This window comes from Chenopodium album, chromosome 14 (assembly GCF_948465745.1).
Source record: "Chenopodium album chromosome 14, dcCheAlbu1.1, whole genome shotgun sequence".
In the NCBI taxonomy this organism is placed as follows: Eukaryota; Viridiplantae; Streptophyta; class Magnoliopsida; order Caryophyllales; family Amaranthaceae; genus Chenopodium; species Chenopodium album.
In genome coordinates, this window is record NC_137847.1 from 5,373,946 (window position 1) to 5,399,326 (window position 25,381).

Sequence of the window (25,381 nt, forward strand, 5' to 3'; positions counted from 1 at the left end):
CTCTAAATCTGGGCACATTTCATTGATTTTAATTTCCAAAAGTATGTTTGATTTTCTGATTAATTTATGATTAATCAAGATTAAATTACCCAAAATTATTGGCATAATTAATTAAATATAATTTTTGTTTTTGCAACAGATCATCTCTGTATTGTGGGGGCCGTTAGTGATAAGCACGCCTGGCACTCTCATAATTCCCTCCAAACGCCTTTCTCTCTCTTCCTCTCTCTCTTTCCTTACTTTCTCTCTCTTCCCAAATCCATTCAAGGGTCTTCATTTCACAATTTCATCATCAAAGGTTGAATCTTTTTGAACTGTTGCTGTTTTTTTAGCTTTGGATTTCTACCCTCTTCTTGTAATAAGGTAATTTTATTGACTTATTTCTTTTAATTTGTTTAGGTGCAAGCTCTATTTTGTTTTTGTTTAATTTTGAGAATTTTTGGATTTTGTTGATAGATTTGTTCTATTTATTGTTAATTTTGAGAACTTGGGTGTGTTAATATTAATTTTGTTTTATTGTTAATTGTTTTTAATCTATTAACTCCTTTTTTCTGGGGTGGGGTGAGTTGGGTTCTTTTGAATTTGGGTTTTTTGATCTGTTTGAGTAATGTTGATCTAGAGAAACGGGTTAGATTGATAAGGTAATTTTTTGGGTGAATGTAATTTAGCTCATTTGGTATTTGATGGGTGTGTTGGGTGTGGATTTCAATGGTATTGGTTGGGTTTTGTTGAATTTTAATAAGGTGGAAGAGGGGTGGATTTCAGTGTCTTGAAAGAAATGTTGTCTGTTTAGATTGGATGGTTGTGGAGTTTTTGGCATTTTCGAGATCGAACAAAAATGTATGTTCCCATTTCCATTCCTTGTGTCTGATTGAGAGCCAAGCTGCGTAACGGTTAATGACATTTGCTTTGAGATTTGAATGACATGAATTGTCTATTTGGTTGCCATTCCCAAAGGGTTTTGTTTTTGGATGAGTATCTACCAAATGCCGTCATTTCCTTTTCTTTGCAAGTTACAAGACACATTGGATTGGGTGTTTGCTGCCTCGGCCTTTTACTATAACTGAATGCCTTGTGGATTTGGTAGTCTATCCACATATTGCTGTCTGCCATGCCTCGCTTCTCATCACGTTTTATGTTGTTAACTGTCAACTTTGGCCTAATGCTTCAAAATTTTACTTGAACTTGTTGAAGTAATAGAGTATATTGCATGGCTTATTGAATCGATCTTTTGGTCCTGTGGGGGATGAAAGAGGGGGGGGGGGTGTTGTTGGGGATGAGGATGTTAGTTTCACCAATACCCTGAAGCTTCAGAGGATTAGTTTCAGCTTTTACCAGACTCTATGCAGTACATTTGGTTCAGAGGTCAGTAATAGATTGGGGTTGGTATCAAAGGTTCTGTGCTATCTGCTGGGGCTATTTCCGTGGAAACTATAAAGCATTTTAAATAAGGAGTCTGTGAGAAGACAAGGTCATAGTAATGAGGTGTCTGCGTAATAGTAACACTCGTTTTGGGTTTCTCTTTCGTGCCTTTATGACTTTTTGATACTTTGTTGAAGTCACGAGAAGCACTGCATTGAGTTATAGGCACCTGTGCTGTGCATTTGGCTGGAGCACAAACATCCAAGCTTCTTGTTCAATTTAGATTGCAAGGTAGGGTATCATTTAGCACGGACAAACATTGTGTGGAGTTGATTCTGTTTGAAAAGCAGAGGTCTGCTTGTTCAGAAACCATACAGGCCCCAAGGTGGATATTGTGATCTATTATCAGCATACAAAGATTGTTAAATGACCTATCTTTCCCCTTCCCATAGGCTCGTTGATTTGATATCATTTAGAATGGCTAAACTGTAGATCTGTCCAATGTTTCTGGTGAAGGAAATAATTTTGGTCTTGGGTTTTGCAGCTGGAAGATGGTGCCTGTTTGATAGGTTATCAATACTTTTAAATGTATTGCCCCTTGATGGGTAATAATATCTTTGGATAGGTTGTCCATCTGTGTTTATTGAGGGGGTTTTAGTACACCTATGTCTACATGAAAGATACTTGTAGCTTTATATATAAACCAATTGGAATGGCGGTAGAGGCTAGTTGCCTGAAGAAACCTCCAACTTCATTTTTCTAACCAATGCTGTATCACTTAGATTCAGGATGAAATATTTTATTAACCACATTTAGTCACAAACTGTCAAGGGAGTATGCCTGCCTTGCTAATAAGCAAAACTTTATATGCTAGTGGAGTAGGGAGTGCCTGAAGGTGCAAGGAGAGAGGATATATGGATTACCGACAATTTATTTTATTATTGTGCTATGCTGTGATACACACACACACACACACACATACACACACTGGGATCCATGGAGAAGATTTTTAACACACACTGACACACATATTGGGATCCAAGGAGAAGAATTTAACACACACACTGTAAAACATATTGGGATCCAAGGAGAAGGATTTTAAGATTTTTAACACACACACAGACTCACATATTGGGATCCAAGGAGATGAAAGATAAATCATATTTGAGTGGATAGAAGTTGTACATTTGGTTCAAAATATATGCAAGTTCAATCAAACATATATGCATATAAAATTCTTCTCATCTTTCTCATTTTAAGGATTTACTCATTTAACATATAGTAACTTCACCTGCTTTGATTTAACTGAATGAAGTTAGCACCAAGGACACCAAACTGCCAAAGGGCCAAATGCCGTTATATATTGGTTGACTTCAATCTCATAATTGAAATTAGTTCATTACAAAGCATTCTAATGGTAGTTTGGAACACAACTGTCACCTAATTTTTATGATGCAAGCTATGAGAGCATGCTCAAATTCAGTAGTTAATTAGCATTGCATATAAAGATCTTTCTCTATATAATTAACATTTATATTGGATACAAGAGATATATCCTCAGAATTTGGTGATAAAAGATTAAAGGCTTCCCATTAATTTGATTATAGTGGACTGTCCTATAGTTAAGGAGATTCATTTACAGGTCTTAAAAGTACCTCAGCTATTGAAGCGTATCTTTGTTGTTTATACTTTTTCTTTGGTTTTTTTTCTAAGCAGCTAGAAATGTTGATGCTTCTTTTGATAATCAGCATTACAATTTACAGTATTGATTATTTGTTTTAATTGTCAAAAAATTCTATCATTTGTTTTGTGCTTTATTTCTATTGGCATTTCTGTCTTTTTCCTCTTCCTTCTTAGGGAGAAATATGGCATGAAATGCAAAACAGTTTAAACTTTTTCAGATGCATTCTTTGTATTTTTTCCCAGGTTTTTTTTTTCTGCTACTTGATTCAAAAGTTCTGCTGTTGATCTATTCCAAAATTTCTTAATTCCTACAGTATGTCTGTTTCCCTGAGAGATCTTGATCCAGCATTCCAGGGAGCCGGTCAAAAGGCGTATCCTTTATTTTATTCATATATTTGAGTATCTGCTTCAGTTTTTTTTTTCTTCTTTTTTGCTTTAATATGTTACTCATATATTCAACTACTTCGTATATTACTTATTTTGCCATTTTAGGGCATGCTCTTTTCATCTTATTCTTGCTGCCTCGATCTTATTTTTGCTCAGCTAAACTTATTGTTTTTCGAACTGGTTGAATAGATGGGGATGACTATTCCATTCAATTTACACAAATATTTACCTATGATGAGAATAATTAGGCTGTGATTTACAGATTAATTGACAAACATAAATCCCTAAACTAGTGGGCATAATATATTCACCAAAATATTGATGATATTGACCGTGATAAGCTCAATCCTTATCACTTTGCGGCCTCCCACACCGTCTACTTGATGACGATGATAATGACGAAAGTGTTTATGTGGATGGTAGGTCACGGGAATACGCGATGGTGGTGCTAGTTTTGGTTATGTGGATATACAAAAGTGGGTAGTAGGTGGTGGGCATGGTTTTGGCTATTAATTGATGATTGATGTGTCGTAAAATGGTGGTGGTGAATGTGGTTTTGGTCGGCATCTATGAAGGGTAGCAGATGAGGAGAGACTGAGAGAGTAGTTGAGTGGTGGTGATGAACGTGACTATGGTGGATGAATTGAGGGAAAACATAGGAGAGAATTTGAGTGATGAACCGTGGCTTAAGGAGGAGAAAGAAGTTGGGTGGTGGGTATAGTGGATTTGTGGGTGGTCAGGTAGGATAAAGAGAGGAAAGATAGGAGGGAGAAGAAGAGTAATAACAAAAAATAAAAAATAAACTATTACTTGTTTTACAGGTTGCAAGTCATTTTGGATCTTTGGAAAGAGTATGCCTAATGTTGGATTATTTTGATAAAATGTAGCAGGTATTAAAATGAGAAGAGATGCAATAGTGGGATTATTCACATTAATTTTTCCTATTATTTATTAGTTGTAGTATTATCTTACGTCTCCTGTTGCAAAAACATATTTTTTTTTGAGGGAACTGTTGCAAAAACATATGCAGAAATATAAAACTATTATTCTCATAAATCATGATCAAGATGTACCTAACATAAAAAATTATGCTAATGCCATGTGACCTGCAATGATCATGTGAATAATGTGATTATGGTTAGTCTGAAGAAAGTATTGGGATTCTTTGTATTCCTTGAAGTCTAGAATGAAAGATGTGCTTCATAAAACAAGTGTTCTGAACTAAAAATTTTAACAAGCAACATCTTAATTAAGAACCAAAATGATGGAAGGATGTTTTATACTCCCTACATTATTGAACACGTTATATTTTGTTGCTGGAGATCAAACTCCGACTACATATTCCTCTTAAAGTGTAATGATGAAAGTTATAAAAGATAATATTATGAAAGTTACAAAGTATAATTTTAGCAGCATACTATTTAGTATTTATGAATTTATCAACCTTGTTTGAGACCAATTTATCATCAAAGTTAAGACGGAAAGTGAAATGCCATTTATATATGGACGGAGGGAGTAGTGATTATAGTTTGTTCCAAACAGGTTATTTACTGGATGAGATTATTATAGGAGAGGGAAATTTTGTTCAAAATTAAGCAAACAACTTGCTTAGCAAATATTCACAATCCTTTTCGGATCAGCCAAAGAGGTCTTTGTAAAATTCTTCCAAATATGTACTCTAATAGTAGCCATCCATATATAGTCTCAAGTGAAATTTGTAGGAGCAACCTTTTTTGGTTTTCAGGACCATGTAGTCCTGCTGCCATCCTAATCTTGGTTTTCAGGACCATGTATATTTGTTTTTTTGCACAAACTAATTTAAACATAATGACATTGAATATTTTGGCCTTATCATTTTGTTTAGCAATCAGTGATATTATAAGGTCTATATGGTCTACGAACTAGAATTTGTAACTATGATGTGGGTAACAAAGACAAGATGCTTATGCCGTATAAAAGTTATGAAGTACATTTGTATGATGCACAACACTTTTATTTCCTTGACAACTTGTAGAGGATTGGAAATATGGCGCATTGAGAATTTTCGACCTGTACGTGTCCCGAGCTCATCCTATGGAAAGTTTTATACGGGAGATTCTTACATTGTTTTGAAGGTAAATATTGTTTGGAACTTTGCCTTGTGCTTAATTTTCCCTCCTTCATCCTGGTACTGTTAAAGTTCTAGTCCTGTTACTTTGTTTTGAGTGGCTTGGAGTTGCACTTCTGACACTTTGTTTGGCTGCATCTCTTTTCCTGGAAATTTTTGTAGTTTACAAACTCTAATGTTGTTTATTTTTTGCTTTATTAGACAACAGCATTAAAGAGTGGTGCATTGCGTCAAGATATACATTATTGGCTTGGTAAAGATACTTCTCAGGTAAGTCTATATACAATTTGTTCACTTTGCATTTAGAGCATTATTTTAGTTAGCCCACTGTATGGAGCAACTGTTGATAAGAATAGTAGAAATTCTTGACCTTGTTAATTGCCTAAAATTTCTAATACAGCGACTTTTGTGGGAGGAGTTATATATTTAAAGTTATAAACATTGATTTTAGGATGAAGCTGGTGCTGCTGCTGTAAAAACTGTGGAGTTAGATGCCGCTTTGGGAGGTCGCGCTGTTCAATATAGAGAAGTGCAGGGCCATGAAACTGAGAAGTTTCTTTCATATTTTAAACCATGTATTATCCCCCTGGAAGGGGGAGTTGCATCTGGTTTCAAGCATCATGAAGCTGAAGAATATAAGTCACGCCTTTATGTCTGCCGAGGGAAACATGTAGTTCATGTAAACGAGGCAAGTTAATGACCTTCACTGATATGATGATGGATTCATGGGCCACTGGTTTTATATGTGCCTTTGACATGCGTCATTGTTTTGTCTAATGGCATGATATTGTGCTTGCAGGTTCCTTGCGCTCGATCTTCTTTAAATCACGATGATATATTCATTTTGGACACTGAATCTAAAATTTTTCAATTCAATGGCTCCAACTCTTCCATTCAAGAGAGAGCTAAAGCATTGGAAGTTGTTCAGTATATTAAAGACAACAGTCATCATGGAAAATGTGATATAGCTGCAATTGGTAAGTGTATCTTCTAAGATGGATGAACTCTATGAGCTTATATCTATAAAAAGACAACATCAGGTGACTAATTTGTTGCAATCTCTTTGTCTAAAACATCTCACTATTATACTTCCGCTGCAAATCAAAGAGTGTGGTCTAATTTTGCAATGATGGGTGACAATAATAATCTCTTTAGTGGAATATTGCTTTGAAATTCAGTCCCTCTCTTCACGAAGTTATTACAAGCTTATACGAAATTAGGCTTTTCTAAAGTAAACCTAGGAAGTTTATATTGCCTCTTATATTTTTCCTAGGTCCAATTTTAAGGAGTTAATGTAGGGGATGGTATATTGGAGTATGAGCATGGGATCAGGTCTTCTCCATTCTCATTTTTGTCGTTTTTATTTGATTTGTCATTCCATCCAATCTTTTCTGATGGTAAATGGTGGTATTCCTTCCCTGGAATGTCTTTGTTGGAGGTATCCTCAATGTGACAATAGGAAAATATATAATCTATTGGGCCTAGGCCTTCTTTATCGTTAATTTGTCGTTCTTTGTTGGATTTTATGGACCTGAGAGCGTGAGGGGGCATATTTTTCTGTCTTTTCTGCAGATTCCTACGAAGTACTCCTAACTCATTAGTCTCCTAAGTCTTGCCTTTTTCCTTGTCTCTGCCTAAAGTTGCTACTTAAAGGCCTGCAACAGCTGAAGCCCTGAAGGTTTAATGGCTCAAAGAGCCAATGATGCCTCTGTGTGATGTATCTTGTTAATGAAGTAAATCTCAAGTGTGTGTGTGTGTGTGTAAAGTATTGCAAGCTTGCTACCTAGTGTCGTTAGTGGCATCAGCTTTTACAAGGGATATGCCCTGCTATGTTTGGAGTACTAGCAGAGTAGCAGTTGCAGCCTTGCAGGTTCTTCTCGTGAGTTTAAATAGGCATAGATAGTAAAAAGTCCTCTGCCTTTCAGCTTCTTGGTTATTTGTAATGTGGTGGGTAGTGAGGAATGATAATGTCTTCTGAAATCAAGTTCTTAATAAACTTTTGTCCGGCAAACCGGCATAGAGACGATAGAGTAGAAACTCCTTTTTCCTTTCTCTTTGAAGTTATGCTTCCTGGGTTTTTCCTGGAATGTCGGTTACTAATGTAAGACATAATTGAAGTTTTTTTTATTTTTATTTTATTTATTTATAAACATAATTTTTTATTGGATGATGCCTATCCAATGATACTTTTCTTGTATTTGAAAAATCTAGTCATCTAAAAATTAAGGTTGTAACTAGTGGTTGCTTTTAGATTTATGTGCTTCAATGCTTTTACAGAGGATGGGAAACTGATGGCTGATGCTGAATCCGGTGAATTTTGGGGGTTTTTTGGCGGGTTTGCTCCGCTACCAAGGAAAACAGCTAGTGAAGGTCCCAAGAGTTCTGATCCTACTCCTGCCAAGCTTTTCCGGTAAGGTTTATTCGTTATTGTTACTTTTGGCTCTTATGTAAATGTTTTTGCTTTAAAACAACCAATTGATTCTGCTCTTGTGTTTTATTTTTGTCTTTTAAGCGTTGAGAAGGGACAGGCAGAACCAGAAGAATCTGATTCATTAACAAGGGATATGTTAAATACGAATAAATGCTATATTCTGGACTGTGGTACTGAGGTTTTTGTATGGATAGGAAGAAGTACCACTCTTGATGAGAGAAAAAGTGCAAGTGGGGCAGCAGAAGTAAGTTCTGATCCCTATTTTATCTCTTTCTATGTTGATATGGGATACCTTCTTATTTCTCTTGTCGTTTCTGAACAGGAATTGCTTCGGAGTCTTGACCGACCAAAGTCTCATATAATCCGTGTAATTGAGGGATTTGAGACAGTGGCCTTCAAAACAAATTTTGATTCATGGCCTCCAACTGCTGAGGTTGCTGTATCTGAAGATGGAAGAGGCAAGGTTGCTGGTAAGTGATTGGGATTTTCTGATGTAGTTTTTGAAAAGTATTGAAAGTCAGGCTCTTGTGCCACAAGTTAGTTAGCCCTTATTTCACTTCTTTTTTGGATCATGATTTTATTCAAAATTTACCTTTCATATGCCTTTGCATTTGAAACTTTCAACTCTTTTTTTGTCTATCCAGCTCTTCTCAAACGCCAGGGTGTCAATGTAAAGGGCCTTGTGAAAGCTGAACCTGCAAAGGATGTGCCTCAAGTTTACATTGACTGCACAGGAAATTTGCAGGTATAGTACGTATGGATGCCATTATCTTTATTTGTCAGTTAGATTTATGTTACCCAGACAAGGTCCTAGCTCTGGGTGCCACAGCTTGAATTTCTGACTTTGACATGTCATTACTCAATTATTTTATTGACATAGGGACTTGTCAATTTTTATATTCACAAATGTGGGTATGAAGCACTCGTGAAATACATTTCTGGTTCCAAAAGACTTTTGCATGTACCTTTTCCATGTAAATGCTGTTTGCTTGTTTTTATTCTTCTTATCTTGGGAACATGTTCAAAAAGAGTTTTTTGTTATTATATCTAATCGCTTCAACTAATTTTTTATTTTATTTATTTTATATAAGTAATAAAAACATATGTGTAGTAGAAAGACTAAGAGAGATGTCACCCTTACACCAAAGGAGGTCTGATTAGAAGAAGCTCTCAAGCTATTGTGATATCATTTATCTTTAAAATCAAAACTGTCAAGTAGTGTTTAGATGCTATACCTTGAGTTCAGCTATACAATAGCTTCCCTGAAATGGGTACTTGAATTCTTTTAAAGCATATTACCAAATTTCCAGCAGAACCGTCTTCCATTATTCGGCAGGCCAACCTTCATCCTTCCTTTCCAAGCTACAAGAACATTTCTTACAGAATAAAGATGGACCTAGCTTAACCCAAACTAGGCTAAAGGTGAGTGCCAAAGAGAAAGAACCTAAGGACAGATGAGCAACAGTTGATTTTCTATTTAAATGCAAACATGAAGTGTGATATATTTCCAACTTTTGAATTCTTACTGTTCTGGTATCAGTATGCAACTTTATCACCTGCATTGACGCTCTGCTCTAACATTGCACCCAATACAGCAATTGCTACCACATTACTTTTCCTGCACTCACAGATGCTGCTTCTGCTGTAAATCGCATGAGTGGCGTGACAATCTTGTTATAGCTTCTAATGTTTTTGCCTGCACTCACAGATGCTGCTTCTGCTGTAAATCCCATGAGTGGCGTAGCAATCTTGTTATAGCTTCTAATGTTTTTGTTTACAATGGTTGTACAGGTTTGGCGTGTAAACGGTAGTAAGAAGAGTCTCCTCTCTGCTTCTGATCAGTCAAAGTTCTACAGTGGAGACTGCTACATCTTTCAGTATTCTTACCCTGGAGAAGATAAGGAGGAACAACTTATTGGAACATGGATTGGGAAGCAAAGCATTGAGGTTAGTATTTAAAGTTTCTGTTTCTTAGCACAGTTAGCAGTCAAAGACTTGCTTGGACCAGAAGTATATTTTGGAAAATGAAATGAAATTGCATTTGTTCAACCGCCAATGCATTTACGACTTAGAATCACAATATGATGTGAAATTTCAAAAGATGACTGATTATTGAGTAGCATTGCTGTTATGAATTTGAGGATAGGCGTAAGCTCTCTTCTCACCTTATTTTAACTTATGTCAGGCAATATAAGTGCATACAAATTAAGCTTTGGGCCAATAAAACCACTACAAAAAGTTCTAATAGGTCATAGTTGCAAACAAGTACAGATAATTTTAGGCTGGTCAATAAGATTAGTCAGGTGTATAGAACATGACTTTGGTGTTTAATATATGTGGAACACAGGCAACAATAAACATTAGTTGAGAAAATAAAAAAAGGAAGAACCGGGAACCCACAGATTTACAAGGTTCAGAGTATTTGACCTGGTCCAAAGTTGGGAGGTTGATAGCTTTTAATGACACCTTTTTATAAGACGTATAAACCCTTAACATCCCTTTTATTCCCAGAACCATATAGAATATCGAAAACAGTAAGCTGTAGCCTTCTCAGACTTAAATATCAAAATCAAGTCTGAATAGAAAACTGCCCAATAACCCTTGTGACGGCAGTAATGCCCTTGCTTCGATCAGTTTGAGGCAATAATGCCCATAATCATCATGAAATAGTCACATGCACAGATTAATCATCAAAAAAAATAAAGTTTGGCAAGGTGGAAATGATTTTTATCTGAACAAATATGAAATAGTGTTCTTAATCCTGGTGCCTTTTCATATCCATTTCATGTATGAATGTATTATTTATTTATTAATCCTGGAAATGATCGTGCATGTTGTTTATGCATACAGGAGGAACAAATATCAGCCACAACCCTGGCTACCAAGATGGTAGAAAACATGAAGTTTGTGCCAACTCAGGTACCATATCATTACTGTTACACAACCATTTCCACATTTCTCTGACTAGGCTTGTTTTTATAACCTGGAACTAATATTCAATACTCTTTTTTTTAAGGCTCGATTTTACGAAGGAAGTGAGCCAATCCAGTTCTTTGCCATCTTTCAAAGTTTTATTGTTTTCAAGGTGTGTAGTTACTCAAAATTTTCAATCTTACCAGTAAAATATTCATTAGTATCTCAACTTTGATTGTGCATGAAATTTCATGAAAATTCAGGGTGGACTAAGTGAAGGATACAAAAAGTACATTGCTGAGAAGGAGATTACTGATGACACATATACAGAAGATGGACTTGCTTTGTTTCGAGTTCAGGGCTCTGGACCTGAGAATATGCAAGCTATTCAAGTAGATCCGGTGTGTATGTTTACTGTATTTTTTTACACTTGCATAGTTATGGCGTATTTATGGAAATAGTTAGACTATAGCCTTTCTCCAGCAAAATCTCTTTGTTAAAGTCTGCAAAGTGTAATTTGACCTTAGCAACTATGATGTCCCTAGGAAACTTAAATGGGAAATCTGGCTCTTATTCCTCCACATAATTATCATATGTATTTTAAATCTAAATTGGCATGTTGTTTGGTGTTAGCCCAACCTTTGAAATAAAATCAATTTCTAGGATGACCTCAATTAATGGATGTTTCTGTCTAAAGATGGCGGCTTGGAATAGTAATCAAAGGCATTGAGATATACCTTTTTGTCCCACCCCTAAATATGAGTGGAAGATTGTGTTTGAAAGGTTGATAAGAACTTATTTTCTGAGGTATTAATGCATCAGGAAGGAGGATTAAAAGTTCTTTCTTTCTAGTTTAGATCTTCTGAAATTGTCAAAGGCTCCTTAAAATAAGCCTATTATTTTTGTTGGGGCAAGGGGGAAGGATGTGAGGAGATGCTTGGGTTGTGTTCAACCTCTCAACCATTACAATCTGTTTTTTTTAATCTTGAGATTCATTTTTAATCATCATCTGCTTATTTCATATTACTTGCATTATCTAATCATGGTTAATTGCATCAGGTACCATCATCTTTAAATTCTTCATACTGTTACATATTGCATAGTGGCTCCACTGTATTTTCATGGTCTGGAAATCTCACGTCAGCAGAGGATCAGGAACTTGTTGAGAGGCAGTTGGATATCATCAAGGTTGGGAAATCTTTCTCTTCCATTCTAACCTCTTAAGACAAGGAGAGATCACTTTTTTCTTTCATTTGTGGTGATCCCTTGTTAAGTTGTTATTTAGTTTGTGTTGCTCATTAAATTTTTAGTTGTTATTTTTTATTATTATTGAAGTTTATCTTTTACATTTGTAAGATTGTTTTCTGGCACCATCTGGATTCTGGGGTGCTCACCACTTAATACTTTATACTAGCTGGGTTGTGGGGAGTGAATTGCTTGGATTTATCTCCTCTAGCTTAGTATTGATGGAACCAATAATTTATTCTAGTCTACATGTCTTTCTGCAGCCAAACTTGCAGTGCAAAACACAAAAAGAAGGAGCAGAATCTGAACTGTTCTGGCAGTTGCTAGGAGAGAAATCTGAATACCCAAGCCAGAAGATTGCTAGAGAACCTGAAAATGATCCTCATTTATTTTCTGTCCACTTTTCTAAAGGTCTTTAGCATTATTATTAGTATTATATATTCTATCTTATATGACTTTTTTTTTTAAATATATATATCCGCTGACATTTTCCTGTTTTCTTCTCTTTTATTGCTGGTTGATGAATTGCTGTTGGTCCCCAGGAGTTTTGAAGGTGTGTAAATTATGCAACTTTCTCTTATGTTTAAGCACTATTATCTTCGATACACTCCTGTTATAGTTCATTATTCCTGGTTAGACTAGTGGTGTGCAATTTTGGACGAGCATTTTTATGTATCGTACTGGAGTAGTCTTCTGCACCTTCAGCCCTTTATAAGGAAAGTGGGATGACCTTTCATAAAACTTTTTAATTCGTGAGCTTTTTCTATATCATTCGAAGCAATATTACTATAGTCAACTATAGAACACTGGTAGGCTGTAGTTCTAAAACCCAAAATCTGAGAGAACTTGATGTGGTGGTACAAGCACTTCTTTGCCCTGCAAAAGTCATCAACTAGTCTGACTACAATACTATGTGAATACATATTTTGTGACTGTTGTTGATTGTCTTGGACTCATAATGGAGTAACTAATACCAAATAACTTTTCGATAGGGGATTTTAGTTTCTTTATGAGTGCAGACTCACTTTTCTCATAGTTAATTCCATGACAATATCTGTGATTGCAAGTTAAGAAATGGACTTTGTTGAGTTACCACTGAATATTTGGTAGTATTGACCACTTTACGATACATAACTATGAAATTTTTCATAATTTAATATTTGGTTTTAGTTTTTTCAATAAAATATCAGCTAATTTAATGTTAATCACAGGTGGCAGAAATATATAACTTCTCTCAGGATGATCTAATGACTGAAGATATATTTATATTGGATTGTCACTCTGATATATTTGTGTGGGTTGGACAACAAGTGGATTCCAAGACCAAAATGCAAGCTTTGACTATTGGGGAGGTAACTTTTTATTTTGTAGGGAGCTATATTTTGCTTCAGACTTCACTGCAGATTGTCTTGAAATATTGCAATGCTGTTTTATATTAATATTTAAGACAGAAATATATCATTGGATCAGAGTATTGAGAACTTGTAATGCAGCAGAAGAGGACAAATACACCGCTGAAAGCTAGTAATGAAAAGTTGTCTGCCAGTTTATCAGTCATACTATACATCATTTAAAAAACACTCTAAAATAAAGGGACATCCTCCAAGGAACTATAAAGAGTAAAAAAATATCACAATCAGAAGACTGATGATTTAACATTTGTTATTTTAATTTTACTTATTAGCTTCATGATATCTACTCTAGGGTTTCATTGTTTTCACTTGGTAATTAATTACTTAACCTGATTCTTTTTATTCATTGGGAATTTGGGTTTTATCTGAGCTTACTGCAACTTTTCATTTGTTATTCTAGATGTGAATTTCACTTTACTTGCCGTCCTTTGAACTTATTGGAATTTATCTAGCTATCTTCTAAAGATCTTTCTTTTTTTTTTTTTTGAGGTGAAATAAAATCTTACTAAAATGCTGAATCATAATTGAGTTATCTAATATTTTTCGAGGCCCAGTTTCTCACACCATCCATTTCTAGACTTTCATGAAAAGAGAACAGTCGATTAAATGAACCTTTACTGCTAGAGTGGGCTGAGTGACATTTTTTTATTTTTATTTTTTTGATGTTAGTGGAGCTTTGGAATGAATACTGTATCAGTGATAGTTTCTTACTCTAAGTAGTGATATCAAGCCACTATCGTTTATTCAATTTTACTGAAGGACGACTTAACAGAAAACCTTCCACAGATTGTGCTGTACACCTGTACTTTTAAAGCAAAGAATTTAGTTATGCCTCTTATAAATTGGTTTTCAGTTAGTAGAGCCAATACCACTCTTGTACTCATCATGATTTTTATTAATCTAATCTTTTAACATTTTTATTTTATTAGGATGTCTTCCCTTGTGATAATTCTGAACTGTGATCTTGTTTTGTGACAGAAATTTGTGGAACGTGATTTTCTTCTAGAAAAGCTCTCCCCTAAAGTGCCTATATACGTGGTCATGGAAGGGGGCGAACCCCCTTTCTTCACTCGCTTTTTTACATGGGACGCGGAAAGATCAACTGTTAGTATTCCAGTATTTTTTGCATGATTTCATGATTGAAAGCATCATTTTAAACTCTGCATTTACATTTTATTTTTTATTTTCGGACAGATTCATGGTAACTCATTCCAGAGAAAATTATCATCACTAAAGAATGGAGGGACCCCCTCAGTGAATGTAAGTGCACTTCAGTAACCACTGCAATTGCATATCCATCCTCGTTATATTTCATTTAACTTGTGTCACAATTGTCACTGTTGTATGCTTGATATAGTTGGAAAAGGCTAACAGTTTTATCTTGTGATCCTGTTTTATGTAATTTCTGATTGATTATTCGATGTGTATCCAGAAACCAAAGAGGAGAACACCTGTATCATATGGGGGAAGGTCCAGTGTGCCAGATAAATCACAGGGCCGTTCAAGGAGTATGTCTTTCAGCCCAGACCGTGTGCGGGTGAGAGGCAGGTCTCCTGCATTTAATGCACTTGCTGCTACTTTTGAGAGCCAAAATACCAGGAATCTTTCAACACCACCTCCTGTTGTTAGAAAGCTTTATCCAAAATCAGTCACCCCAGATTCCGCCAATTCAGCTCCAAAAGCTGCTGCTATTTTAGCACTTACTTCAACTTTTGAGCAAACTCCACGAGAACCTGTTATTATACCCCGCTCTCGTAAAGGTGAACATCCTTGAAGTTTCTGTGTTGATATATAGTAGAATTTTATTCCTCTGTATCAAACTTATAAGAATCCTTTGTTCTATGCTAAAGTGAATACAGAATCTCCTAAAGAAACACCAAAGCCGGAATCAAATTCCAAGGAGAATTCCATGGGTAGCATACAAGAGGATTCCAAGGAGGATGAGGCTGAAGACGAGGAGGGACTCACCATATACCCATATGAACGTTTAAAGACAATATCAACTGATCCTATTTCTGATATTGATGTCACTAAGCGAGAGGTCTGTCTCTTCTGTTTCCTAATTGCTTGTTTGAGCTTCCACCCCACTATACCAAGAAAAAAAAAAAAAAAGCACATAGAAAAAGTTTATTGGAACATCTAATAGCATAGTTGTACCAAGTTCAGGCATATTATTAAACTTGCTATGTTTGTGCAGACTTACCTCTCTGCAGCAGAGTTCAAGGAAAAATTTGGGATGGCAAAAGAAGCTTTCTATAAACTACCTAAGTGGAAGCAGAATAAGCTAAAAATGGCCTTGCACTTGTTTTGAGCATCGTCAGCAGGTCTCAGTTTTCTCTGGAATTGCGTATTGAAGGATCTTGCCTTATGAATCTGTATGAACTCTATGAACTCCATCTACAGTTCTTGGGATCTTCTGATTCATCTGTCACTGCTTAACAGCAATTCTGACTATCCTGTGTTTTTCTGCAGTGATACTTCATTCATCTTGGTGTGAAGGGACAGCATCAGTATTTTTAGGCTGCTTCTGCTCCCAATAACTTGCCCTTTTTATTTTTATTTTTTTTTCGTAATAGATGGGTTGTTAGAAATTTATTTGATGAACATTTTTTTTTCTCCGATCCCTGCACCGGAGCAGGTGGTTTGGTACGTAGTTTTGGTTCAATTTAGCGAAGTCATATTCTTTAGGTCACAGCATGGTTGTGAGCTTGCATTTTTGTTTTGATTCCATTCGAGTCTTTGTTGAAGATTAATTGAGGAATTATAGGATTTTTAAAGTCAGTGCCATTTAGGTTGTACTGATTACTGAAGAGCCAAGGGGTTAAAGGTTTGTACAGAAGAGTGTAAAAATCTAGTCAAGAGTTAAATCATTTTTTTTAAAAATAATAATAAGGTGTGTATTTTTCTTTTATAATATTTCACTTATAATTGTTATCGTTTGGTTAGATAATTGATGCATGTATGTGGCGATGAGTTTTTCAGACACCATTCAAGGTGTGGTTGGTACACAATACTTGGTGCATTTTATAGTTCGAATAAGCTCCAAGGGCATTACATATTAATCTGTACAATGTATAATTAAGCCCTTCAAGTTTGCCATTAGGTTATAAAACCTATTACTATGCATGATATCTGTGTGGAATAAATATGCTTAAATGTAAATGCGAATCTCATCTTATTTTTAACAAAGGTTTCAAAGCCAAGATTAATCAAAAAAATCAAAGTATTTAAAAATCCACCATACAAAAGAAAGTTTTGAATTCTAATTTTTTTTAATTTAATCCTCGGGGATTTAAATAGTCTTTTAAATAAATAGGAAAAAAGAAGCTACTCGTATAACCTATTAAAATATGGCCCTTAAGTATGATGATATTTTTTTTTTGTTGGATACTAATGAAACTTTGACATAACTGCTTACCTAGTTACCTCTATACTAACAAAGGTACAACTGTACGAATAAGATGATTCATACAATCATACTTTTGTTTATTTTATTTGTTGTAAGTTTTTAGTACAACCATTTTAAACTTATTTTAATGGAGAAACTAATTCATCCGTTGTTGTAAAATAAATTCAAACAATTTACCAAAGTATTTGAACATTCTTTGGAGTGAAGAAGGTAGATCATGAGAGTAATTTAAAAAAACATAGAAGGGCAAAAGGTGTGCAAAGATCGGATTAATCTATCCTTTGTTCATTATACTTTAACTTCAACCACTGGTCCATTACTCCAACGACACGTCTTACGTTTAAAACATTTTGTTAAAAAAAGTTAACCATTAAGCTTGTTTGGCATAATTTTTTGTTTTCAGTTTTCTGTTTTTTTGAAAACCAAAAATCGAAAACAAGAAACAAAAAAAAGGAGTTTCCACTTTTTTGTTGTCAGTTTTCAAAATTATCATGACTTTAACATGTTTAACTAATTTTTGATTCATTATATAACATATATCATATTATTTTGAAAAACAAAAAACCAAAAAACAGAAAACCACAGCGATGTCAAACGAACCGAGATTTCATGTTTAATTTTATAAAAGTCTATTTAACAACATTCTATAATAGCAAAAGAAAAATCTCATTTCTTTTATTTCCTCATACATAAAACCTATAGCTATTTTAAATATGTAACCCAAAATATGTATTGAACTTTTTAAGCTATTTTTTTCCCTAACCCTAACAATTAAAGAACGAAGTAAACTAATAATTTTAGGATATCAGATTTCGGATAATATATTTTGGTGTTCAATAATGATTGAAAAAATATATTTTAAATAGTACGAGTACGTAAATAAATTTAACTAATTTAATCTATATTAGTATTTCATCACATAATTTTTATTATAAGCCAAACACTAGTTATTTTTTTATTTTTTTTTTTAAGAAAATAGTTATTTGTTTACTTGTCAAAATCTTTATAACAACCTTTTAACGTACTTAATGTGAACTTTGTTTCAACCCTATTACGCATCCCATTTACATTATTGGTAACTTTTATTTGAATCATACGGCCACATCAATCAACTAAAACTGTACCGCATCACATCGGAGTAGAGGTGTCAAAATTTAATTCGACCTGACTCAATCCGATACGATCCAATAATAATCCGATTTACATTTCAATTAACATGAGCACAATAATTCAACTTAAATCAAACCTAAACTAGACCGGACTCAACTAAAACCAACCAAACCCGACCCAGCTACCTAAATTGACACCTATATATCGTGAATTTGTGACCCTATCCAAAATTCCAAACAAAAGTAATTTTAAAAGGATTGTTTGAAATTTCAACTGTTTATTAAGTCACCCCGACCCAACTCCTTCGTCTATACCTTTGCTTGTAAAAGAAACTCCATTGCAATTGCACTTCTAAACCTCTTTCAAATTCTCTTCCTTAATTCCCCCCAATTTCAATTAATTCTTCATAAATCTTAATTCTTCAATCTTATATTTTAATCATCATCTCATCAATTCTGGAATTCGATTACTTTCTTCAATTACTCCTCAAAATTCTTCCGGAATTTGAATTTCCAAAAAGGTTTGACGAACTTAGTCGTAATTTGTTGATTTAGGGTTTATAAAGATTATATATTTCATAATTGATGTTTGATTATGATTAATTTTGAAGGTTTATATGACGAATCGTAAATCCTGTTGCTGTGGAATTTGTGAAAGCTCAAATCTTGCTTCAATTTGTACTGTTTGTGTGAATTACAGGTAAAATTGAAGTCCAAATTTCGCGATTTTGAGTGTTTAAGCTTGAAAAATCTCGTCTCTAATGTACTAAATTTGGTTGATTGAATTGAGTTCAGATTGAATGAGTATTACACCTTGCTGAAATCGTTACGAAGTCGCCGTGATCAGCTGTACTCGAGGCTAACTGATAAGCTAGTTGCCAAGGTTTGATTTCTTATTACATTGCAAAAATTCTGATAATTTTGATCACAAATGCTTCTGTATAAGTTTTTTCAATAATTGCAACTTTCTAGGGATTGAAACTTGGATGAATTGTTCTTAAGGATAGGAGAGAGATCTAATAGAGAATCGTGTGATTACGAGATAGATAGAGAGAACCATTGGCCAATTAAAGTAATGATTTTGCATCTTCGCAAATAGGAAACCATTGCAATTATTAAAGAACGAAGGAAGCATATGTGGAGTTTGTACTATGTAGGGTATTTGATCATATTTTCTCAAATGCAGCAAAATCAACTAAAAAGAAACAAAAAATCGGTTTACATAAGGTAATGCCATGACATAATGGCGCGTAAATCAGTTTGATCTCTGATGCTGCACCTTTGTCTGGTTTGATCATCATTTGTACTATTGCGCTTTAAGATATAGCTGCAGTACTGTTTTTAATGATCGAGAGAGTCGTGTTTTGTTGTAATTCATGCTCTTTTAGCATCATATTACTTTTATTGTGGAATCCATGTATGTTTGAGTGGTGTAACTGAAAAAAATAAGAGAAGAAAATAGTGAAAAATAAACTTATATGTTTTGATTGTTGTCCAATAGGGAAAGACTGATGAGCAGATTAATTGGAAGATAGCTCAGAATGAGAAGATTGCTGGGCTTAAAGAGAAGCTACGTAAATCGAGAGAACAACTTATGCATGGTTTGGAGATTTGTTCTTGTTCCATACTTCTTATGGTTTTGTTGGCTAACCATGGCATGAATATGTAACAGAGGGTTATGAATGGCAGGGAAATCTAAATTGGAGAAGGTGTCTAGTGATCTTAAAGTGACATATGGGTTGCTTGACTTTTCTAAAAATATGGTACTCACTTTGCCCCCCCACTCTCCTTCTCTTCCTTCCATATTGTTCCTGGATGTGGCATGGTTTAGAGTTTAATTTGTATGTTTCAAAATCTTTCAGACGTATATTTATTAAACATTCTTATTTTCTTTATTTTGTGTTTAGTTAGAAAAACACCGTGTTGAACAGCTGGAGAAGTCTTATCCTAATTGGATATGTACTCAGAGTTTGGGGCATGTAAGTATTGTAATGTATGCCCTTAACTAGGCTTTTTTTGTATTTTGCAGTAGATAATATAGGCCAGCTAATAGGGTTTTTTTTTAATGGCTCATGCTCATATGGTTCTCTCTGATGAATTGCAGATGGCAATAACTTCAGAGCGTTTACATAAACAATCGGTTATTATAAAACAAATCTGCAAATTGTTTCCACAACGTCTGGTAGGTTCCATAACCCCATTTGTTTTCTTCAGTTTTGGCATTTTTAATACTTTCATGTAGGATATTATATCATTGATACTTTTAACTGTGCCCAGAGACATAATTGTTAAAGCTCTTTGCATTTCTTTCACCTTTTCAGTCTTGCTTATGATTAAATATGTATGCCTAATTGCCTATATGTTGCTAGAGTTTTTAGTTTCCTAATATCCTTTTTCTCTGTATTTGTAATGTCCGAGAAGTTCTGTTTCTATTGGAAGCTGAAATTTTGGTTTGCTTCTTATGAATGTTGCTTTAAACAGATTTAGTGGCACTATAATCTGTGCTCTGAACTCCCTTCTGATTTTCTCAGGTAAAGTTGGATAATGAGAAGAAGGATGGCTTTAATGGCCAATATGATGTAATTTGCAATGCTCGTTTACCACGGGGTTTGAATCCTCATTCTGTTCCATCGGAGGAGCTTGCAGCATCTCTAGGGTATACACATTTCTTTTTTTTTTTTTTGGCTGGGGGGGGGGGGTGTGGCTTATGTTTTCTCTTATGTTTCTTTGCTGGTTAGAAATGCCATCATCATTAATCATTATGTCTTGCGGGTATTACTTTATGATTTTACTAACTAAAACAGGAATTATGACCATGTATATAGTATAACTTTTTATTAATCTCATTTTTATCACTGGATGTAATTAGGTGAAATTATGAATCGAGCTTCATTGATAACTTTATCTATATAATGGTTGAGAAATAATAATTTTATGTCCCCTGTATCAAGATATTAAGTGAATATGTAAGCAATAAAAGTAAAGTGGCGAGTGTAATGTTTCAATAAGAGCACAAATGAGTTTCAATGACAAGTGGTGTTCCTGCTTTGTCAGACGGAGTTGCTGTTTTATGCAGTGAAATTTGTTTAATGCATGTATTGATGTTGTAGTTTCTCGGAATGTTTAAATATGAAATACTAATCAATAAACAAAACAGGTATATGGTGCAACTGCTGAATCTTGTTAATCATATCCTGTGTCTGCCTGCACTTCACAACTCTGGTTTTGCTGTAAGTTCTCATTCAGATGCTTGATTGTGTTAGAAACCTTATACTTTAGCTGTCCTATCTAATAATTGGGAATCTATTATCTGTGTTTCACATATAAGTTTAATTCTTCTGTTGTTATCAATTTTGCTGCTATTCAACATGCCTAATTCTCTTTTCAGGGTTCTTGCTCTCGAATATGGCAACGGGATTCTTACTGGGATGCTCGTCCATCCTCTCGAAGGTATCAATTTAATATCTAGCTTTGAATCTATTGTTAGTTTATTACTCCCTCTATTCCTTTTTGTTTACCCGACTTTCCTTCATTGGGATGACCCAAAGTATGTGGACCATTCTTTATGTGACCACCAAGTTTATTTTTCTACTTTTTCTTTTATGTTGAAGCTGACACCTACCCTCCGACTTTTTATTTCTACTTTTTCACTTGTAAAAAATCATCCCAAACCCCAAATGACAAAAAGGGATAGTTGGTGTTACTCTAGCTGGTATGCTTGAGGATTTATTCCCTGATTGTTGTTGCTTTTTCTTCTTAATAAATCATCTCAACTGTGATATATTTTTTTTTCTGTTATCTGCAGCAATGAGTATCCTCTTTTCATTCCCAGACAAAATTGTTGCACTACTGGTGGAGAAAACTCGTGGTCTGAGAGATCAAGCCATTTTGAAGTGGCATCAGTAGAATCTGAGAGGAAACCCAAATTGGATCCTTCTGGAAGTATTAGTTTCAATTATTCTTGTGCATCACCTCATTCGTTGGAGACCCACAATGATTTGCAGAAAGGGATTGCTCTTCTTAAAAAAAGTGTGGCTTGTGTGACAGCATACTGTTATAACTCTCTGTGCCTGGATGTTCCCACTGATGCTTCTACGTTTGAAGCATTTGCAAACTTGCTTGCAACTCTTTCGTCTTCCAAGGAAGTCCGTTCTGTTTTCTCCCTGAAAATGGCGTGTTCAAGGTTATCTAGCAATACTATCCTAACCCAAAAACTTATTGCATAAGTCTTTTTAATGTTTGCTGTAATAGACTATAATATGCATCATTTCTAGAATCAGCCAATCTTGATGCATTTTCAGCATGTGAAGGAAGCAGAGATTGTTAGCCTATCTACCTCTTCCATTAATACAGCATTACAGATATACAATATGTGCTGTGATACTGCAGTGAACTTGTTGGAAATTATAGTATTTTTTTTTTTTTTTGGGTATTCCTAGTCCTGCCATGTCCCTTTTTTTTTTTGGACTTTTCTGCATGCATAGGGTTGCACGATATTCATTGCTCATTATTAGTTTAGATGTGTGTGATTTGTGAAATGTGTAGTCTTAGTGAAAAAGATAATTTAAGATACTAGACATCCTCCTCCTCTCTCCTTCCCCTGTATCTCTGTCTGGAAAAATTGTGATGATTTTTTTTTAGCTCTACTCTCCCCCCACCCTACAAAATGAAAAAGAAAAAAACTTTTGAATTATATAAGACATTTCTGATTTAGATTGAAGAGCGTCGGGCTCACACAAGTGGGAGAACACAGTTGCCATACATGAAGGCTTATTAAGTAATCAAATCTTTCCTGGGTTTGTTTTACCAATTTTCAATTTCTAATTCCTATTAGTTTCTTTGCTTCTTCCTTATTGCCTTTTCATTTATATCATTTGCAAATAAAACCAAGTTTAACAAACTTGACTATTTCTTACCATCCTCTCCCATTCTCTCTTTTTTTAGATCATGTAAGCAAGTTCAGCAGTTGAACAAATCTGTGTGGAATGTGAATTCAATGATGTCAAGCACAATGCTGGAAAGTGCTCATGCACAACCTGCAATGGTATATCTTTCAGCTACAACTCTGCTGTATTTCTTTTTGGACTACTAAGCATGGCAAAGCCCCCTACCCTCCCCAACCACCCCCTCCCCCAAAAAAGTATGTGTCAGATTTTATGTATCTTGGTCTTGGTTTTGTATTATATCGCCGTCTTCCCATTAGAACATTTTAATTTCAAATGATACATGTTGATTGTTGATGCTTCATCAGTCGTGCAGTGTGGCACTCAAAATTCTGAAATCGAGTTTAAGTGTTACATGTAAAGAATGCATCATGGATGCTGTATATGGAAACGTTGCCTTAAAATTTCATGTTGCACAGAGGATATATGAGCCTGGCACCCTCAACCCCCCCCCCCCCCCCCCTTCTCTCTTCCAGAAATCCAGAATCATTAGTCTATACATCTTTGAAATCAGCAGTGTTTTGCATTACTGCTTATGCTTGATTTGTCATTTATTTTATTTACATCAAATATGAGCTAGTTTTTATGTTGCTCTTATTTTCTCTCCTGAATGATTGTCGTTTTTCTGTTTAATTACATGGTAGTATTTCTATGTTTATAGACTCTGTATTGTTTTACTCATTTTAATTTTCTCATGCAGAGAAATATGTGGGATAAAAACCTTCCGAATTTTGCACCCAATTTTCTATATGCCAATGAAAGTGCTGATGCTAGTAAGAATGAGAGCGTCTTTGATGGATGGGACCTAGTGGAGTATCCAAAATTTCCTCCACCGCCATCTGAAACTGAAGATATTGAGCACTGGACTCGAGCCATGTTCACTGATGCCACAAAAAAGTAATTGAAACCAAATCATGTAAGTATTCTTTAACAACAAAGAACTCAGATTGATCCTTTTTCGCATGCTGTTATGAGAAGAAGATGTAGTTCTACCCTGCTTTTTGTTTGATTAAAAAATCTTTGATGTTGCTCCCTCTTCTCCTGGCAATTGTTAAAAGACAGTATTTTACAGCCATTTCGCTTCATTTGTAATTTTGTACAGAGCCTCATTTGGGTTTAGAAAACCTTTTGGTGAAAGATTTATACGGAGTAATTAAAAGAATTTTTGGCAGTAGCCCATCAGTCCACTGACATTCCATTTTAGTCTCTTTTTCTTGAACTTGACTTTTGTGACTTCCTGGTCGTATATTCCCCGACTCCAGGACTTGATCTGCCTTTCAATGCCTATCATTCTAAATACTCTGTACTCTTCAAATTCCTGAAGACCTTTAATAATCTTGACAAATTATCTTTAGCTTTCATTTTATTAAAAAAAAAAATCTAGTGTATAAATGTTATCTTTGTGGTCTTCATTTATCTGGAGTCTGGACATTTTCATACTACGTAACTGCTAAGTGGTTTCCCATAAACAAATTTATTGGATCTAGATGAGTGAATAGTTGCTGGGGTAGCTCAACTTACCTTCTTTAATCTCTTGCCTATTTTTTTCCACAGTTAGATCTTGTATGCAGTATGCACGGAAAATATTTTAAACAACTTGTACTTGAGCCTTCAACTTGTTATTCATGCCAAATAGTAATTTGCAACTTTTTCTTCATGAGAGCCTTATATGAAAATACCCTTTTTTTTTGGGCGCTTTAGGCCATGAGTCGATCCAGTCAGGTGAAATATAATAATTATTCCGCGCATTGTTATTTTTTGTGCTAAAACTCTGTTGATTTAGGGTAGCAAAATTATGCTATACCTAAGTAAGATTGAGGTTTCGGTTGTTTAAGTGCCACCGTGCATATCTATATTCCTGTTCGTCGACCTACATTCCAAGCAGCAGATATGTTGGTATTGCTGTTTCATAATAGATTATTAATGCTTTGGAACGTATGTCTTTATAAGTAAGTGTGTTGCTGTGGAAGAGTAATACACTATTGAAGATATCTCTTTTGCTGCAATTTGTTTTCCCAGAATGAATTCTAAACCAAATACTATCCTTTGTTTCTATTGCAGGTACATAATGGCATCAAGGTTAGGTTTGAGTTGTGGCAATTGAAGAAATTTGAGCTCGACTTGTTTAGCTGTAAATACGTAATCTCCAGCTTGTCCGACCCATGTAAATGCAGAAGTGTTTTAGTTGATGAGTAGTAATTATAGGGATGAGGTAGATCATGATATTTAGACTAACATCAGTTTATCACATTTATTGAGTTTATGACTGATTAATGTGGGGAAAAGAAAATATGTATGGTTTTTGGTTGTATATATAAAAGTGCAAGTTACACAAATACTCTGATAATCACAGTCTATTTTAGTACACATTTATGTAATT

At 34.8% G+C, this 25,381-nt stretch overlaps 2 protein-coding genes across 3 annotated transcripts; both read left to right on the top strand.

The window, feature by feature from the left end:
• The first annotated feature begins 174 nt into the window (after window positions 1-174).
• Window positions 175-16,461, top strand: LOC145579932 (villin-4-like). Of its 2 annotated transcripts, none has more exons than XM_081637240.1 (24): window positions 175-365; window positions 3,290-3,416; window positions 5,447-5,546; window positions 5,741-5,809; window positions 5,991-6,227; window positions 6,339-6,516; window positions 7,817-7,949; window positions 8,052-8,214; window positions 8,293-8,440; window positions 8,615-8,715; window positions 9,762-9,917; window positions 10,821-10,889; window positions 10,987-11,055; window positions 11,147-11,284; window positions 11,943-12,071; window positions 12,392-12,539; window positions 12,671-12,681; window positions 13,340-13,480; window positions 14,519-14,644; window positions 14,735-14,800; window positions 14,973-15,300; window positions 15,391-15,581; window positions 15,738-15,915; window positions 16,013-16,461. In XM_081637240.1, the coding sequence occupies exons 2-23, from the start codon at window positions 3,361-3,363 to the stop codon at window positions 15,849-15,851; spliced, it is 2,871 nt and encodes a 956-aa protein (XP_081493366.1). In that variant the 5' UTR covers window positions 175-365; window positions 3,290-3,360; the 3' UTR covers window positions 15,852-15,915; window positions 16,013-16,461. The 2 variants fall into 2 exon arrangements, with proteins under 2 accessions (XP_081493366.1, XP_081493367.1); XM_081637241.1 differs by having other exon boundaries at window positions 175-363; window positions 3,360-3,416.
• A 1,883-nt stretch (window positions 16,462-18,344) lies between these two features.
• Window positions 18,345-25,379, top strand: LOC145579934 (uncharacterized). The gene is made up of 14 exons (XM_081637242.1): window positions 18,345-18,579; window positions 18,670-18,758; window positions 18,854-18,941; window positions 19,560-19,659; window positions 19,748-19,821; window positions 19,966-20,037; window positions 20,163-20,240; window positions 20,590-20,714; window positions 21,216-21,288; window positions 21,447-21,508; window positions 21,864-22,241; window positions 23,003-23,102; window positions 23,702-23,917; window positions 25,063-25,379. Exons 2-13 carry the CDS (start codon window positions 18,676-18,678, stop codon window positions 23,900-23,902), a joined length of 1,434 nt encoding a protein of 477 aa, XP_081493368.1. The 5' UTR covers window positions 18,345-18,579; window positions 18,670-18,675; the 3' UTR covers window positions 23,903-23,917; window positions 25,063-25,379.
• Window positions 25,380-25,381: the final 2 nt, after the last annotated feature.

What these genes read in the sequence shown, in the direction of transcription:
- LOC145579932 (XM_081637240.1), top strand. Translation starts at nt 3,361, where the DNA reads ATGTCTGTTTCCCTGAGAGATCTTGATCCAGCATTCCAGGGAGCCGGT. An exon ending in GTGCAAGTGGGGCAGCAGAA is followed by an intron (nt 8,215 to 8,292) that starts GTAAGTTCTGAT and finishes GTTTCTGAACAG; the next exon opens with GAATTGCTTCGGAGTCTTGA. An exon ending in AAGCTATTCAAGTAGATCCG is followed by an intron (nt 11,285 to 11,942) that starts GTGTGTATGTTT and finishes TAATTGCATCAG; the next exon opens with GTACCATCATCTTTAAATTC.
- LOC145579934 (XM_081637242.1), top strand. Translation starts at nt 18,676, where the DNA reads ATGACGAATCGTAAATCCTGTTGCTGTGGAATTTGTGAAAGCTCAAAT. An exon ending in CTGATAAGCTAGTTGCCAAG is followed by an intron (nt 18,942 to 19,559) that starts GTTTGATTTCTT and finishes GTTGTCCAATAG; the next exon opens with GGAAAGACTGATGAGCAGAT. An exon ending in GTACTCAGAGTTTGGGGCAT is followed by an intron (nt 20,038 to 20,162) that starts GTAAGTATTGTA and finishes GATGAATTGCAG; the next exon opens with ATGGCAATAACTTCAGAGCG.